Source organism: Drosophila nasuta, chromosome 3 (assembly GCF_023558535.2).
Source record: "Drosophila nasuta strain 15112-1781.00 chromosome 3, ASM2355853v1, whole genome shotgun sequence".
Taxonomy (NCBI): Eukaryota; Metazoa; Arthropoda; class Insecta; order Diptera; family Drosophilidae; genus Drosophila; species Drosophila nasuta.
In genome coordinates this window covers 45,470,964-45,489,809 of record NC_083457.1, presented here as the reverse complement: position 1 = coordinate 45,489,809, position 18,846 = coordinate 45,470,964, and the positions used below count along the sequence as shown (strand labels likewise).

The 18,846-nt window shown below is 40.2% G+C and overlaps 3 protein-coding genes across 4 annotated transcripts; all 3 read left to right on the top strand.

Annotated features, from left to right (window-relative positions):
• The first annotated feature begins 624 nt into the window (after positions 1-624).
• Positions 625-15,389, top strand: LOC132790052 (collagen alpha-2(IX) chain). 2 transcript variants are annotated; one of them, XM_060798476.1, is made up of 13 exons: positions 625-669; positions 951-1,076; positions 9,024-9,153; positions 10,579-10,910; positions 11,018-11,237; positions 11,305-12,336; positions 13,676-13,714; positions 13,793-13,990; positions 14,048-14,092; positions 14,176-14,394; positions 14,481-14,558; positions 14,771-14,834; positions 15,298-15,389. In XM_060798476.1, exons 2-12 carry the CDS (start codon positions 1,053-1,055, stop codon positions 14,794-14,796), a joined length of 2,343 nt encoding a protein of 780 aa, XP_060654459.1. In that variant the 5' UTR covers positions 625-669; positions 951-1,052; the 3' UTR covers positions 14,797-14,834; positions 15,298-15,389. The 2 variants fall into 2 exon arrangements, with proteins under 2 accessions (XP_060654459.1, XP_060654458.1); XM_060798475.1 differs by lacking the exons at positions 10,579-10,910; positions 11,018-11,237; positions 11,305-12,336.
• On the top strand, positions 14,854-15,315 carry LOC132788261 (integumentary mucin C.1-like; the record flags this gene model as incomplete). The annotated part of the gene is made up of 1 exon (XM_060795592.1): positions 14,854-15,315. A coding segment is annotated over one exon (462 nt), but the record flags the coding sequence as incomplete, so codon positions are not given.
• A 62-nt stretch (positions 15,390-15,451) lies between the features above and the next one.
• LOC132788260 (probable serine/threonine-protein kinase kinX) lies at positions 15,452-16,939 on the top strand. Its single transcript, XM_060795591.1, has one exon. It carries the CDS (start codon positions 15,452-15,454, stop codon positions 16,937-16,939), a length of 1,488 nt encoding a protein of 495 aa, XP_060651574.1.
• The last annotated feature ends 1,907 nt before the right edge of the window (positions 16,940-18,846 follow it).

Here is an 18,846-nt window from a genome sequence, read left to right as displayed (position 1 = left end):
GAATTTTCAATTAAAGACAAAAGGAATATCGAAAATTCTTTTTCGTGCAAAAAAACCAACGCACAATAAATCTTGATATTTTAATGAACAAAATATAATAAAAAAAAAACTCAGAGACTGAAACACAAACAGAAACTTGAAAGTGTAGCTAAATTCTTGATACACGCAGCATAGGCTAGGCTCTGAGGGGTAGGGACTCCCCACCCTCCCTTCTAATCCATAAAGTGCTCTGAGAGAGTAGCACCAATTTATTGAGTATACGATCCGAGTTCAGCTGCAACTAAGTTAAGCTCATCTTTACTCTTGGCCGTATAAATTAACAAATTCATCGACGAAAAAAAAACTTGTTTCGCACACACACTCGCACACACCTTCGCACACTCGCACGCACTTTATACTACACAGCACAGCACAGAGACAGAAGAGACTCTGACAATCAACTGTCACCGAAGCTGCTCCCCAACTCAATTTTGCGGTTGTGCGAGCACACATACTCACACTTAATGTATGCATGTATTGGTGCTGCTCTCAGGTTGGCGTTGTTTTTTATTTTTTTCTTTCCGTTTTTTATTTTAAAGTCTTTTTTTTGTTTTGTTGTGTTCAGCCGCGTTGTTTATATGGCAAAGACGGGCTGCGTTCATCTTCAGTTCGTCCACATCGGTCAGCACGGTATGAGCTCTAGTTAGGCTCCCTTCTCCCTCCCCAGTAAACAAAAAAATAAAGTGAACAACGCCTAACTCAATCCCATCCCAAAAAATCCACACAACAACAAACTCTACTAATGACAAGGACAAAAAAAAAATACTATAAATAAATATATTTCAAAATATATTTAAAACTAAAATCCAACCAGTGCTTGTGTAAAATAAAATTGAAAATTCCTGTTTGAAAAATTTACATTTTTTAAATATAAAACACATTTTCTTCATCTTTTTTCTCTATATTTCAAGATCGGAATTTTCAATTGCAAAATTTGTCAGAAAAAGAACAACAGCTAAACAAAAAAGTTACTGGCGTTTCTTGTGTCAATTTTTTAAATTATTCGTTGCAAAATGGCGCGTGCAGTTCTATGCATGGTGAGTGTAAAACAAAATACATATTATAATTAACCAAACAACAGAACACAAACTGAAAAAATGAGTAAAAATACAATTGAATTTCGGGTTGTCTGTTAACTGTAAAATTTTTAATGGCATTTTAACTGTAAATGTAGCTTGAGCACTTCAAAACGAATTTATTTCGATTGCATTATTATATGATCACCGAGTATGAACGTAATATTGACCGTTAGATTGGTTTTTGACTCATTGTCGTAAATTTCAAAATTCCCGTCTGTACACATACTTATTTAACACTTAGCGCTTAGCTAATCAAATAAAATAAAAAAAAACTGGTAGGATCGGTAGATGCGAAATGCAAATAAATAATCGAAATATGAGTTCAACTTTTTGTCGTCGTTTGTCTATAAATGCCTGAATACCAAGGCTGAGGTCTCTCTCTCCATAAAAAAAAAATGCAAGTGCGATCAAAGTTAGTAGGTTTATTAACAACAATTTTAACTAGCAGATCCGGGTCAAGCCATAACTATACTTTGAGTATTCCACGTGCCAAAGAAGTACACAAATAATAATAATAAATAAATAATAACCGGCATTTCGACTGAAACCGAAATACCGGTGATCTTCAACGTTGTATTTTTTGCAAAACGATTTCAAGTCTCGCTGTGTGCAAAAATCGTCTCGCCTAGTTATAATACAAGTTCTAACAGGTCGTATTTATTATTGGCAATTTTGTGAGCACGTCAGCTGCTAATCATTGGCTTGCTGTTGGCCATTTTTGCGTCAGCTGACAAAAATGCATGCTCGCAAATAAAAAACTTGGTAGAGGAGCATTAGAGGGAGAAAAAAGATTCGCAGTCAATAAATTTGCAATAAACTTTTACTCAAAGTATGCGATGTGATTTTTGACTAGCATTTTGTGTTTATTTGGTAGTCCACAGCCAATGAAGTTGTAGATTTAATTTATTTCATTGTGTTTTAACACGAATGCAAATTATCACAACTGCGTTGTTGTTAAACGTTGCAAACTTATGAATTGGTTTACCAAATTTAAGCAATGATTTAATATGGTGACTTTAGTTTGATCATCGGCGAAGAACTTCGCAAATGTCAGATAGCTGTGAGAAATATGCAATCACATTATAATTTTAGCGTTGACGACAGTTTTATTAGCTAAAGATTTTCATAATATTTATTTAGGCAGTAACTTCCAAATCACAAGACAAAGCTTAGGCATATGATTTCGAAAATAGTTTTTTTTAATCTAATTATTAGTTTATCTTGCATATTTCTCATAGTTCTTTGGCAATTGTGTTAGTTCAGCGTTTGTCACATCACGACAAGGAACCAAAGGAACTTGCACAAAATGGTGCTAAATACATCAACAATTCAGCGAACTCTTCGCTAGCTACTGCTAATTGGCATAATTGCAGTCCACCAAAAAAAAAGACAAAAGGTGCAAATAGGATTAGGAATATGTTTTCTGGGATGGAGAGGGGAAACATTTATGAAAATTTATGACAGACACAGTTGACAAATCAACAGCTAAAGAGAGTGAGAAAAGGTGTCGTAATTAGGCTCTAAGCGTTTTGATATCCATCAGCGACGACAACACCTTTTTTTTGCATAGACAGCGAATGGATAAACGGATTTTGGGATTTTACTTCACTTTTTTGTCACCTGAAAATTTTGGCTACCGTTTTGGGCATTGTCACACGTGCGACAGTTTCTTGACCTGTCTTTTGGGGTTAGACGAGTCCCCACCATAAAAAACAAGTATGAAAGCTACAGTTGAGTGTGCTCGACTGTGAGATACCCGTACCCATTTTGAATAAAAGCAAAAATATACCAAATTAATATACTAAAAAAATATTAAAGTATAGAAACGGATATATTTGGTATACCGATTTAGATATACTAAATTAATATACCACAAAAATAAAAAAATACTGAAACAGTACCAAATTCAAAATATACCATAGAATGCAGCCGAATTACTACATTTGAAATATACCAAACACTTTATTTGGTATATTGATATAGTACTAAATTCAAAATATACCATAGAGTGTAAAATAGGCGTTATAATACCCTTCTACTTTATGTGTAGCGCGTATACAAAAACAGCTGAGCAGCGTTTGGCTTGAATCGCTGCTGGTTGTGCATTTATTTTTTTTATTTTTATCAAGATTTGCTGTTGCTGGAGCTCGTCTCTTTAAGCCAATTGTTTGCTGTCTGGCCTGGGTTCGTGTCTCCCTGGACACATTTTAGGCCACGGCTCGCTGACACGTACACGGCGTGTTGTCCAATTTGTTTGCCATGCGGTCGTCGCTCTGGACGCTTCACTTGCCTTTGCTTCCCTATCGCAGCACACACACTTGTTATACACTTTACAGAGAGGAAATAATTAATCTTCTTGCAATTTTCCCAAAGCATTATTAAAAACACAATTGCGCCGTAAATTTTGGGTGTGCTGAACTGAGATTCTAATTAGATTTAATAATTGTAGCTGGAGAATTTCTGCAAGAGTATTTTGGCTTCGTTGTACCCAACAAAAAAAAAAATTGTTTAACTTTAACTTTTAAAAAGTCGGGAATATCTTTTCTCGTTTTGTTGTGCTCGCTGCATTTAAAGATTTCGTATTTAGATACGACTCGAAAGTGGTGAAGCATCTGTCCAAGAATTCTTTGCAATCACATATCTTATCAAGTTGTAGTTCTCTTTGACGCTATAAAGGTACATACAGTGTGAGTCATAAAAGTGTTGGCTGAATGTTAGCTCAAGTCAAGTGTTTGGCATGCCAAATAGTTTTGCGAAGACGAGCAGCTAGTTTTTATTGGCTTTATTTAGGCCCATAAAAGAAGAGCTGTCGGTCAAATTTGCTGTTCTACAGCCCATTTAATGATGGCGTTAAACTTTTGATTGCGTTTTACAGTTTTGTTCACAGCCATAAATTGCCTACATATATTGACAGCGTCGAGCTGGTTTCTTACGGTGATTTAATCAGCGAATGCCGCGATATAGATAAAGATGCTTTGCGATTACATCATTGGCATTTGATAAAACGCTGAAAGGTTATTCCCCAATATTAGCGACAGATTAGTACAGTTCACACAAAAGTTCTTTGTTTGCTCTGACATTTAAGCGTCTCTTTTTTTGGCTTCTTTATTGAAATAGCCAAAATTAAAAATGCTTGGCCACTTTCGATGATTACCTCACCACGCCGAGAGGTCACTTTCAGTTCTTGAATCACCTTCACTTTTACTCAGTGACTCGCAGCAATTTCTTCGCTTTCAATTGGATGCTTTAAAGGTCTCTCAACCATCGCGGCATTTGGCTTGTTGTTGCTTGAAACGCAAACTGGCTAAAATTTGATATTGCATATACATATTTATCTATAATTCAAAATCTAGAAATGCAAATTAGCTTTTGTGAGATTCGTCAGCGATTAAAACAAGCAAAAAAAAAAAAAATTAAAATAAAGATATCTCAAAGAGACTGAAAAAAAATCACAAAGCGGCAAATAGTCGAGGAGAGGCGAGACGAGACGAAAAATAACGAAACTGCTTGAAGAACTGACTTGAATTTTGTGTCTTTTGCGAGCCTCGTTTAAATAAAAACGAAATCGATACACAAAACAAGAGATATTTGATAAATGAGCCTGCTCAAAATGCCAAGAGTCGGCAGCAAAAAAGAAAGTAAAAGTGCCTTTTTAAAATATCAAAAAAATGCATATATAATATATGTTATATTGTATAATAATGATGTCAGAGCTGTGCTTTGGTCTATTAAGTTTAATTAGTTTAGAGGAATTGCAGCAATTAATTAGATTCTTTACAGTGTGTCACTAAAGAGACGTATTTTATTAGATGTTTGCTAGTCTGCAATTGTCGGTTAGAACTATAAAGATGACGTTTGACTTGGAGAGAGAGAGCTAGAGATGTGATATCAATGAACTCATTAGCGCTGGACATAATTTAGTTGACAAACAAATTCTGCGCTAATTAAATCAGTGTCTGGATTAACTGGTAAATCCAAAAAAAGCACAATTCTGGAAATACTTGTTTTTGGCCCATTGGCCATTCGGGTAGAACATTTCAAAAGGTCCAGTTTAAGGCCGTGTTCGATGATGTCTAATAACTCTTTAATCGGCTGACTTGTTGCCGGGTTGCCTCATTTAAATATTTCTGTTTCGCATAATTTAACAAGTTTCACAATCAATTTGAAGTCTTTTACTTTTTTATTGTGCTCAGCACACAAAACAATTTCAAAATCAAACTGCAACTGGAACAATATTAATAAATATAAACTGCAGTTGTGTCGATCGATTAAGGTCAGACACCGCCCAAAGCAGTTGCATTTTATTTTTATCATTTCTGTTGCTGCGTGCAACAACGATGCCAACTGACCTTGAGGTGTAAGAAATGAGAAGAAACTACAAGAAAATAATCATAAAAAAAGGTCTCGTTGACGCGAAAAGGGCAATCGAAATGGCAGACGACTCAAAAATCGAAATCATGGCTAAAAACCAGTTTTAGTCCCATAACGGGCACGATTACGATGATTACCAAACTAATGATGAGCGTTATGCCACGCCGATGATGATGATGATGAAGTTGATCATGATGTCGAAGTTGTAGCTTGCCATGTAAACAAAGTGTGTGCGTGCGAGCACAACTCGATTAATACGTATAGAAAATAACATGCAGCTTCATCTCTATATCGTATGAATTGAGTGAGTTGGTTGCCTCTGAAAGCTGAAAGACCGCCCAGCTGTCTCGAAGATTTTGTCTGACAACTTATGCAAAACTATGCATAAGATTCATGGCGCATTGTTGCTGCACCGACAAGGCTGGCAGAACTTTTCGGGTCACACATCTCAGTAGTAGATGCATAACTATTGCCAGTCTCCTCACATCTCGTGGTGCAACGTCAACGTGATATACGAGCACAGCGAGTTGCCGCCTGACGTTGCACGCACCTCGATGAAATGAACTTTAAAATGCCGCCTGTCGAATGCCGCAAGTGTTTATTCAAATCGTCAATACACACTCATAATTGATTTCGCTTCGAGATTCAATTCAAGTTGCACGCATGCATTTGGGGCATGCCACTTGCTGATGCCTGCTACCCGAAATGCCATTTGCTAATTAAGTCTAACAAATGAATCCAGTTCCATCGCCAATGTTATGCAATCTGAGTATGTGGGGGCGCTCATGTGATGGGCGTGGCTTGGCAATTAATTGACTCAATTCAGCTGCGTCTGAGGGTTTAAGGTTTGTCTCAGCATCCCCGCTGAGTTCAATTTCAAATTGCTCTGTAAACTGTTATTGTATTTGCAATTTCTGATCAATTTTGCATTTGCATATTATTTTTTACAGCTGCCTTTTTGAAATAAATTACAAATTTAATTAGACTGCACGCTCGTTAAAGTTGACCTTAAAAAAACAGTCTCAAACTATTTGCAAACAGGTGGCCAGCATGCCTCGCCTCTTCAATGCTGCCACCATCAATCAATAACCACATTTTAATATTCAATTATGTGGAACACACACACAAAAAAAACTTCAATTCCAACTTAATCGAAAGAAAAGTTTTTTACAACTTTCTGTTTAATATATTTATGACGGTGTGTTCAGACCAGCTGAACGATTACGATTTAAATAATTCAGCATGATTAACGTGTCCTTTGTTTCCGTGCAGCTCTTACTTTAAATCACTCAGACACAACTCCCAACCTTTTGATGCAACTTAAGCCAGAGATTGCAATTTATCAGTCGCATTTATCACGGTGAAAAGTTACAAATTGTTCGCGTTTGATGAAAAGTTTTTTGGTGTTGGCTGCTGCCAAAGTTGTAAAGCCACAACATTAATAATGCGCGTTAGCTGCGTGTAAAAAGGTCAATGTTGCAAATGAATCATGCGTGCAACGCAACGGCAACAACAACAACAACAACAACAACAACTACAACTACAAAAGGCTGCCCCCAAATAAATGTTGTATACAATGAGATCGCGGACTCTGTTTTGTTTTGTTTTTTTTTGCGTTTGATATGTGGGTGACAAGACAAGAGACGACAGGGCGACCTTTGTTGTCAGCAGCTGCAATAAATAAATGAAAAATACAAATCGAAACCAGACTTGAAATATGGATTTTAGATTTCATGTTGGACAACAAGTGTGCGCAAGTATGTGTGGAGATTTTGGAGCAGGTAGCACCTCCATCATCATCATCATCAACAACATCAACATCGCAGCAGCAGCATCATCAGCACCTTGGCAACGGCAGCTGCATAAATTTTTTTTATAAACTCCGTTGAATTTTTGCAACCATCCGGAATCTTGAGGCTGCCAATCAAAGCGCAGTCGCGAGCCTCGTTGCTGGCCATTAAATCAATTTGCATTAATGAGTTACCATTGGCCATTGTGGTGCAGAGTTTTGCTTTGCGGCCTTTCGTCTCTGCTACCGAACAAATACGGTTAGACAAACAAATTGTCTCCTTCGCCTCACGTTCAATATTATATATTAATAAAGTCTGACTATAAAATTATTGACCTTATCGCAAAAATTCAAATTTTTATTTAACTGTCTTTGCCATCAATTTATGGCCCTTTAAAAAGCGTTAAGCCTGACAATTAAGTGCCATTGTCTTTAGATTATAAAGCAAACAATACAAATAACTCATAAAATAGTTGTTGCGATTAAATGCAGTTTACATTGCAAACGATATTTTCGTGTATTAGAAGCACACCCTGTCCTTTAGTTAATCCATTAATTATGTTTGGCTTAATGTGAAGGTCGTCATCGATGTGAAGTGTTAACCTTTATGCTATATTAGTGGTAACCTAGCACCACAGAGAAGCCGTCACATATCTAAGAATTATTGCTTTATGAATTCTAAATTTGGGATATGATTATTTGTGTCGCATTTTTGTATGTGTTTGGGAACTGGTTTCGTTATAAGGAAGTTTCTTAGCATTGCCGGAACTTAAAAGTGACTTATAGTATATAAACTAAGTATGTATGTATGCTAATATACTTGCTACGAGTATATTATGCAAATATCTCCAGCTGTTCACCTCTTGCTTTTATTTTTTTTTGGATACATTGCCATCTAGGGGATTGCGTAACAGTAGATGTGTTCCTCATCAAAATATATTAAAACCGCATTCTATTGAGGCAAGAAGTGAATGGCTGCAAACAAATTAATAGAAATTTAACGCGATTCAATTAACTTTTATTTGGCTGTCAAGCCAACTTCGAGAACTAAGCTAATTGACCATAGCTGTCAGCGATGTCTCGACTGCTTAGTTTGCGTAACCACGGCGATGCAGTCAAAAAAAAAAAGATACAAATGTATCTAATAGAGGTGACGCAGAGTAATTTGCTGCGACAAATGCGCACAAAATTGACTTGATAGGTGCAGCAGCAGCAGCAGAAATCCAGTTCGACTTTAAGTTTGTCATCTTATGTCTCGTCTTATGACGTCTGACGACGAGTCAAATCTACTGGAAACGAGAATTTTGCCGTGATTTAAATACGTATACGTTTATATTATATTTTACGCCTTTGACATTTTAACTGGGCCCATCCGAGAGGCATTTTTGGACATTATTTTTTTTTTCATTTTTGCAAACTAAACGAATCGAACCGGATCTAAATGGCGGCTGATTTGAATACATAAATACAAAAACAATCAGAAAAACAATAAGACAGTCAGCTGAGCTGCGCTAAGCTCAGCTCTGCGGTTTGCTGCCTTGAGTAGAGGCATCTTTATATATTTATATATATTTCTTTTTAACTTGACTCATCTCGGTGGTCTATGCAAATTAAGTTAAGCACAAGACACCAAAGTCAAGACTTCATTCCACAAACGAAAGCAAAAGTTGTGGGTGTGTCTCTAGCGACGAGAGTATTATATTTTAAAACTAATTATTTATGGCTTTTTCAACAATTTTTTACAGCTCGTCGCTTGCATTTGGTTGCAATGCGCATACTCTGCTAAGTTTGATGCAGAGAATCGACGATTGATTGTCGATATTAACGACAAAAAGACAACGAATCAACAATACTATTCCTCAAACTTTGACACAAGTAAGTAATGACGTTTAACAATTTGTTTAATAACATCGCTTAATCTCACATTTGAAACAACATCCAACCAAAAAAAAAAAAATAAATTAAAAAGTAAACAGCAACTTGAACGTAATTCTCTCTTTTCTCACATAATTGTTGTAATATATTAGTTTGAAATTTGAATCATCTTATATATTTCTCATAATCTTAATCTATTTGCGCACCATTCATGCAGTTTGTTAGTTTCTTTGTGTAAAGTAGATCAATTTGTATTTGTAATTTGTTTGTTTTTAAGTACGTAGTTGTTTCCCCCTTCAGTATTAAGTAATCGTCTTGGGTTCCCCCCGCCCTCCACTGTAGGTCAAGACTTACACATTAATCCCACCACAAAAGCGAACCAACAAAAAACAAAAACAAAACCAACCAACAACAACTATCAACCAATCAATCAACAAAACAACAACAACATAAATCTCTTTGTAGTTGTTTTATGATTTTATCTATTATATTATTATTTTTTACCCCAAAAAAAAAACGCCCCCTGTAGCTCAGCTTTACTAAACTCACCGTAGAAACCGTAGTTTTGCGACGTAGCTAAAACTCAAAATTGTAAATATTTTATGCTCAAAAATCAACAACAAATCGCTCTCTTTCTATCTCTCTCTCTACTCTACTCTCAACTCTTTCTCTCTCACACACAAAACACACACAATCAATCAACCAACCAATCAATCAATCAACTTCTATCTCTCTCTTTTACATAAATATATTTCTTATATATAGTTTTATGTATCTATTTTGTTCTTAGTGGAAAAAAGTTATACATAAAATACAAAAATATATATACAAAAAGGCTTCGCATACTCATACTCTCTCCTCTCACCCATAAAATTCAACCAAACCCAAAAAACCCTACTCCAAGTACAAAATTAAAAATTCAATTCCAAAAAGGATAAAACAACAACAGCAACCACACACTCCCAAAATAAAAAAACAACAATCCACACCCAGACAAACAAACATTTTCTCTCTTTCCAAATTTCATCTCCTTATCCTTACATAAGAAGAACAATATCTTCTCGTAAATATCGTTCGTGAACTCTTGCAGTTGCAGCGCCCAAAAAGCAGGCTATAAATTGATGTTAGGCAGTTTAAGAGGCAGGTTAAAGCAACAGCAAAAGCAACAACAACAGGAACAAGAAACAAGTACCAAATATATTCACAGCACAAACTCAAATTCAAAAACTCGATCACACCAAAATACAACAAAACAAAAAAGTTATACTCTACAACATTATCTTTCAAAATAATTCCTCCCGACACTCCTCCCATCACTCCAACAACAACAACAAAATTTTCGAAACCCTACAAAAATATACTGCAAAATTGCAACCCAACAATCAACAATCGTCGTCGCAAAAAAAAACAAATACTGACACTCAGATGCCTATCGATATGGCTACGATGTTGGCAAGACTGGAAACTTCCACCACGAGACGCGTGGCCCCGATGGCGTCACTTACGGCTGTTACGGCCTCATCGATCCCTATCATCTGCTCCGAGCCACACACTATGTGGCCGATGTGCATGGCTATCGGACAGTGGAGCCGGAGAAGCCAGTGGAGACCTTCCCGCCCGGTCTGTACAATGAGACGAACGGCGGACCCTCAGAACCTGGCATTCTGCTGCAGTGGCACGAACTCTACTTCCCCATTGGCTGCGGCAAATTCGAGGGCGGTGCCGTCCATGATATACCCTACTTTGTAGTGGATGAAGTAAGCACACGATGACACATGTGATGAAATATATGTGTGTGAAGATGTGAGATCATTGGGCATAACACCCACATTACTCACCAAAATGCTACAAATCGTATTTCTAGAACAAAAACAAGAACATTGGAACTTCCGGTTCCACGCACTTCGCCTCAAACATACCCGTGCTCAAGGGTGAGGGAGTGAAGAGTTTGCCCATCCATAAGCCCACCGGACCCAAGGGTCTCTTCGATGTGGAAGGAGGACACACACATGCCGGACCTGGTGATCAGGCGCCATCATTCCACTCGGTTGCAGCCCTTAGACCGGGCGACAGTGGTGCAGGCAGTGAGCAAATTTGACTAGGGTTCAGCAGAGTCCAGTGTTGGGCAGGATTCAAATCTTTGTGTTTCAGATAATGGACAATACACGCCCGATCCGAATCCCTACAAACATGTTGTTGGCCCCGAGGGAGGTTTCGGCGGCTTTGGTCCCAACGGTGGACCCGTTGGTCCCAATGGTGGATTCGGTCCCAATGGCGGACCTAATGGTCCCAATGGAGGCTTTGGCCCCAATGGACCTAATGGAGGATTCGGACCAAATGGCGGTTTCGGACCCAAGGGTCCTTCCGGACCTAATGGTCCTAATGGACCACCCGGACCTAAGGGACCTCCCGGACCACCTGGACCTCCCGGACCTGTCGGCGCGGGAGGCGGTGCCTCAGGAAAACCGGTATATAGGGATGGCGATCGCACTGGCAACGGTGCTGGTGGCAATAATGGTCGTGGTGATAATTACGGTCCCGGTGGCGGTGCCGGCGTTGGTGGCGGAGATCGCACTGGCACTGGTTCCGGTGGCGGTGTTGGTGGCGGTGATCGCTACAACACTGGCACTGGTGCCGGCGTTGGCGGTGGCGATCGCCTTGGCCCTGGTGCCGGTGGCGGTATTGGCAGTGGAGATCGTTACAACACAGGTTCCGGCTCGGGTGTTGGCGGTGGAGATCGCTACAACACTGGTGCCGGCGCTGGCGTCGGTGGCGGTGATTATCACCACACTGCCGCTGGTTCTGGTCCCAGTGGTGTCGGCGCTTACCACCCTGGCAGCGGTTCAGGAGCTGGTGCTGGCGGTAACACTGGTCCCGGTCAAGGCTCCGGCGTTGGCGGCGGTAATGCCAGCGGTCCTAGCGGTGTGGGCGGTGGCAACGCTTACCGTCCTGGCAGTGGTGGCAACACTGGCAACGGTGGTGCCTACCAAGCAGGTAGCGGTGATGCTTACCGTCCCGGTAGCGGTGGAAACACTGGTGCCGGTAACGGCGGTCGCCCAGGCAGCGGCTTTGGCGGCGGCTCTGGCGCTTACACTGGCAATCAGCCCACCAACAATGGCGCCTACACAGAAACCTATACACAGACCAATACCGGTTTTCCTGGGGCTGTGCAGTACACACCAGGTTAGCTCAATTTCGAGATTCGTCGCAGCACAGATCAAAATTTGACCAAGCCTCCCGGGGGAATCCCAAAATGGCAATTGGCATCGACAGGTTCAGCTTCAGTTTCGTAGGTGTTTTCAACTGCTTTGCCCTTGGATGGTTTGTTCAAATTTTCGTCTGTTTGCTTGGCGTAGTTTTAAGTTCTCTATACTTTATGTCTATATTACGCATTAATTTATGATTTATTTTAAGCAGATCTTGTTTATTTTCAGGCAAGAAAAAAACAAACAAAAAAAAACCGCACATTCGTTTAAATATTAATCTGTTGTTATTTTAAATGCAATCCCACACAAGAATAAACTATTTCTTAGGCACTCACAATGCAGGGCAAACTTAGGGCAACTTTCTCCCACCACTTCCCTTATATACACTTAGAGTTATCGTTATCGTTATTAGAGCACTTTTGCTATGAGCGCACAATCAATCAAAAGCAATATATAAATATATATCGAACTCTACCTCTCTCTCAAACTCTATATCTATCTGTCTATCTCTCTCTCTCTCTGTCTGTTCCTGTCACTATCTGTTTACTATCTGCACGAGTTATCGTTATCAAGCACAATCGATAAATTCAAACATATTATCGATCAATTCCAATTATTATCAGCACTTTTTCCTTATCACTGTTTTTTGTTTCTTCAGTCCAGCATTTGACTGAGAAACCACGCACAAAATCACAGTTACTTCACCACTGTCACAACTCACAATTATTTCACAGTTACTTCACAATCTTGCTCCCATGTAAGAGATTTCCATTTCTTTTTCAACACACCCACACAAAAAACACAAAAGCACACACATACACCTACTCGCACTCGTTCATGTCGCCAACTTTTGAACTGCCTTGGCTCATTTGTAAACTATTTACACACACAATGCACAATGCCACGCCCACAAACAAATCGCTTAAGCAATGCTACTAACTGTTAATGGTTTTGGTTAATAATTAATTCTGTTTTTTTTTGGGACCTTGTTAAACCTACCTTTTAAGAAAATCCCCCACTAAACATAAACCTAAACCTAAGCATGTTAATTATAAGTTTTTTGGTATCGGTTGCCCTTGCACTTGACCTAGACCTAAGTTGTCCAATTCTATCTGAATGTTCGTTGTAGTACCACATATGCATACGTAGTAGTACCTAGAAGTACCAAGTAGCCTATGTACCTATGTACGTATTATTGTAGTTAGTCATTAGCTAAATTGAATAGTCAAAAAAAAAGATTAACCAGTAAAATGTATTTTATTGAATACATATTAATCGTTTGCATTTGCATCGTATTATCCTCTTTTCTACTATAGGAAGCGGTAAATATAACGGAAATAGCGGACGCTATACTGGTAAGTAATATTAAACCCCCTTCTACATATATATATTTGCGATCCATTCTAATCAATCGAATTCTTACTTGTTAACAGATGTTCCTAATGGCAGATACTATCATGATGATTCTGGTAAATATGTTCACGTTGAAGGCCCAACCGGTCCTCCAGCTCCCCCATATGTGCACGTAGTTGGACCCGAAGGCGGTTATGGAGGTGAGGGCGGCAATGGAAACGGCGGTGGTACCGGACCTAACGGCCCCGGAGGCCCCAAGGGACCCGGCGGACCAGGCGGTATGTTTAGCACTTAATTCTGCGCGTTAATTCCCACTAATTCTTTCGCTTATTCAGGCCCAAAGGGACCCAAAGGACCACCCGGCCCTCCCGGACCACCAGGTAAGTTGGTTATCCCATTACTTTACGCACACAAAAAAAAGTAAATTGAGTTTGAAAATGAAATACGTTTTTATGGTGCGCAGGACCACCCGGACCTCCCGGACCCGATCGTGGAGGACCAAAAGGACCTAAGGGTCCACCAGGACCTCCCGGACCACCTGGCCCAGACCGCCCAGGACCCAAAGGACCTCCCGGACCACCCGGACCCGATCGCCCAGGACCCAAGGGACCTCCCGGCCCACCCGGACCCGATCGTCCCGGACCACCAGGACACGGTGGACATGCTGACTTGAGCCCACCTGGTAAATTGGAACAGCAAATGAATAATTTATCAAACTTCTAGCAAATGAATTTGCATTTAATTAATATTGTCCATGATTTTTTCTAGCACCTGGTCCATTCAGCCCAAAGGATCCCAGACATTCGGACAAGGAAACTCCTGGCTATTTGCCACCAGATCAACCGGGTAAAAACGCACAAAAGCCCCCATCTTCCTCACACGTCATTCAGCCGAATTATACACCAACTTTTAAGCCAAATTATGTTCATAACGATAATTCAGTGCATAAGTTTGAAAAGCCAACCACTAAGTCGCCACTAACCTATATTCCTCCTTCTTTCCCAAATACCGTTCCTCCCCGTCATGTTCCTGTGAATCCCCAACCTCAACCAATACAGCCAAAGGTCCCGGCTATCACTATTAATACGGAACGACCAAGCCGTACAACACCAGTAATTACGGGTAATTTTGATTTCCATAAGACTGTACCACCACAACCTATAGTTGTAGTACAACCCAGACCACAACCTACACAACCCGAACGTCCTATTATTACATTCAACACACCCAAACCGACTCCCAGAACACCATCTACTGCTATACCAGTCTACAAACCATCGACTCCACGTCCATTCCAGACGCCGTCGACATTCAAACCCATATACGTACCCGAAACAATCACGAACCCTGCGCCCCATTACGTGCCCGAAACGATCACGAACTCTGCACCTCATTACGTACAGCCAAAACCGCAGCCACAGCCACAACCACGACCACAACCACAACAAAAACCACAACAACCACAACCACGACCACAGGCACAACAAAAACCACAACAACCACAACAACGACCACAAGCACACCCACAACCTTATCCTCAACCAAATGTAACACCACGTCCATCTCCCCCACTTTCCTCCCGCAGCGAAACCTGCGTTTGTAAAAACGAACAGACGCACTCATTTACCTCCTCCTCCACCACCTCTAACTATCCCAACCCGAATCCGGCCTCGGTCGACTTTAACAAACAATTCACCGGCTTCAATGGAAACACGAATTTCGGCAGCTTAACAAATGCCATGTCACTGAACCAAATCCCCGTCGTGCCACAAGCACCTGGCCTGCCCGCCTTCTATCCACCCGACAAGCTACCCAAGGGTGCTGTGATCGCGTTCATGCCAGTGGTTATCCTGCCCCAGGAATACTATACCAACTGCGAAGAGAATTCTCTACACATCACTGAAAACAAATACCAAACTGTTGATCCTTTCCCGCTGGGCGTGCAGCCTGCTGCCATCCCGAATGTCTTCAGTGTGCACTCAATCTTCTCGGGCGAATCACCGAGGGATCAATGCATGTGCCCATGCTCCTGCACACAGAACCTGAACAAATCGTACAAGAAACGTGAAACTAATGCTGAGGATGCTGCTGAGGTTAAAGCCGCTGTAGAACCTGTAGCTGAAGCTACCACTGTTGAGGAAGTCAAGGTTGAAGCACCTGTAGAAGTTAAGGCTGAGGCTCCCGTCGAGACCAAGATTGAGACACCTGTTGCTGAAGCTTCTACTCCCGTTGAGGTCAAGGTTGAAGCACCTGTCACTGCTGAAGAAACCAAGCTTGAGGCTCCAGTTGCTGAAGCTTCCTCTCAAGTCAAAGTTGAAGCACCCGTTGCTGAAGCCAAGGTTGAAGCTCCAGTTGCGGAAGCTTCTTCCCCTGTGGAAGTCAAGGTTGAGGCACCAGTAGCTGAAGTTAAGGCTGAGGCTCCCGTTGCTGAAGCTTCATCTCCCGTAGAAGTCAAGGTTGAGGCACCCGTTGCCGAAGCTTCCTCGCCTGTGGAGACCAAGGTTGAAGCACCCGTTGCTGAAGCCTCCTCTCCAGTAGAAGTCAAGGTTGAGGCACCCGTAGCTGAAGTTAAGGCTGAGGCTCCCGTTGCTGAAGCTTCATCTCCCGTAGAAGTCAAGGTTGAGGCTCCTGTTGCTGAAGCTTCTTCCCCTGTGGAAGTTAAGGTCGAGGCACCCGTCGCTGAAGCCAAGGTTGAGACTCCCGTTGCTGAAGCTTCCTCGCCTGTGGAAGTCAAGGTCGAAGCACCCGTAGCTGAAGCCAAGATTGAGACTCCCGTCGCTGAAGCTTCCACCCCTGAGGAAGTCAAGGTTGAGGCACCCGTTGCTGAAGCCAACGTAGAGTCTCCCGTTGCTGAAGCTTCATCTCCCGTGGAAGTCAAGGTTGAGGCACCCGCTGAAGCTAAGGCGGAGACACCAGTCGCTGAAGCCTCTTCCCCTGAGGAAGTTAAGGTTGAAGCACCCGTTGCTGATGCCAAGATTGAGGCTCCAGTTGCTGAAGCTTCCTCTCCTGTGGAAGTCAAGGTAGAAGCACCCGTAGCTGAAGCCAAGGTTGAGACTCCCGTCGCTGAAGCTTCCTCCCCTGTGGAAGTCAAGGTCGATGCACCCGTTGCTGAAGCCAAGGTAGAGTCTCCCGTTGCTGAAGCTTCATCTCCCGTGGAAGTTAAGGTAGAGGCACCATCTACTCTGACGACCGAGAACGAAAAAATCACCGAATCGACCTCGAACTAGACAACAACAATTAGGAACTTCTACATGAATTGGACGTCTGGACGTCACTGAAACTGAAAACTCTGCTCTAAGCCCTAGAGCATCCCCCGCTTTCAACCCGAATCCCAGCACTGCAAGCACCGCTAATTCCCAACAGCACATAATCCCAGCCCGAAGCTCCTCAACTAACCCAGCTAACACAGCTTAGTCATAAGTGTTTTTAGTAACGAGAATACTCTCTCAACCAGGAAAGGAAAATCAGAAAATGGAAAGTAAAAAAAAAAAAACGAAAAATGTTAGAAAAACAAAAAGAAAAGCGAGAAGAGAAAAGTGCCTATTATTGTGTTCGTTAAAAAATTTTCTTTTGATCAAAATGCACTCCAAGCTTCTTGTCAACTCTGTCAACTATTTACTCAATCTATCTGACTTTACTGTTATAGTGTTGAATTTTCCAATTTTCCTTGAACGGGGAAAATATGATTGTTTGTGACATGTTGTTTATTATGCATTTTTTTGTGTTTCTATGTATTAACTTGTATTTTGTTCACTTTCTTTAGATTTAGTTGATAGTTTATTTAATCTCTACTCTAATAATGCTTAAAACACGGAGAAATGAATTGTTATGTCTAAAGAGAAATTATGAAATTAAATAAAATGTAAGAAAAATCAATTGTGTACTGCGTTTTGATTTATTTGGACGAGTCTAATAAAATATTTTTATATCACCGCCTAAAAGTATGCTGTTCCTAGCGCACCTTTCCAACAACAAATGGAGACTCGGGCCTGCCAAGGCTTATCCAAGATCCAAACCAAAGCCCAAAGCACTTGTCAGCGCACAAAATTGCTGTCGAAAATCTTTTAAAAATTGAAACGAAATTATTTTAATAATCATGATTTGTTTGTCTAGCGTCAAGAACACTCTCGGTCTGTTGTTGTTGAGTTGTTCTACCCTGTAGAGGAAAAATGACCGAGATTTATAATTTTGACAGCAGATTTAAATTGTCTAGAAATGAAAAAAAAATTGTACACAAAAATTTGCAAAAATGTAAATTTGATGAATGAAGTAGTGAAATTTAAAAAATCACAAATAATATTTATTTTAATTAGCATAAAAATATAATAGATATGCTTAAAAGAAAAGTTGTAATCTAATAAAAAAGGCCTTCCAATTTGGGTTACAAACAATTAAACTGATTGTAATATATCAATACTTTACTTATACATATTTGAAAAATGATTGTTAGTTATTCTTGTACATCCCTTGCTCTCAAAACTTAATTTTTGTTATATAATATAAAAGTCTAATCATATTTTATAGCGCATCCTTTTGTGTACCACTGCAAGTCTTTTCACTTACTCTCTAGTTGCCTTTAACTGTGATTGGCTGTGCGTAAAATTGTTACGAAAGTAAAACAGTTTTTTTTTTAAATATGTTTTTCCAAAGAACAAAAGACTTTGCCGCTGGAGTTTTATTTAAGAAATGTATTATTTTTGCAGCCTTTCGATAGGTAAAAAAAATTATTGGAACGAAAGGTTAGAACTAAACTGAAAATGTAAATTTTTGTTTGTATTTTGATTCACTGGAAACGAAGTCATAACAAGTTAGCTATTATTTATGTTTCCTGGCTAGCAATGCAATTCATGGTTGTGATAAGAATTGAAACTGAAAGGGCAAGCCCTCAGTTGTTGCATAATGAGTTGAGCTTAAAGAGCAACAATTTTTACAATATCTTTGCGAGCATTTCACCTTGAATCGTCAACGTAACCCAGTTTTTTTTCTTTTCAACTTTACGACTGTGACAAGTCAATATTGAAAAAAAAGAAGATTGTAATTCCCGCAAGCCTAAAGCTTAAGGCCCCAAATCATTTTCACACGTTGAGCTCGGGTGTCAAAACAATATTCGAAAAAATATATGCCGTGCAGGCAA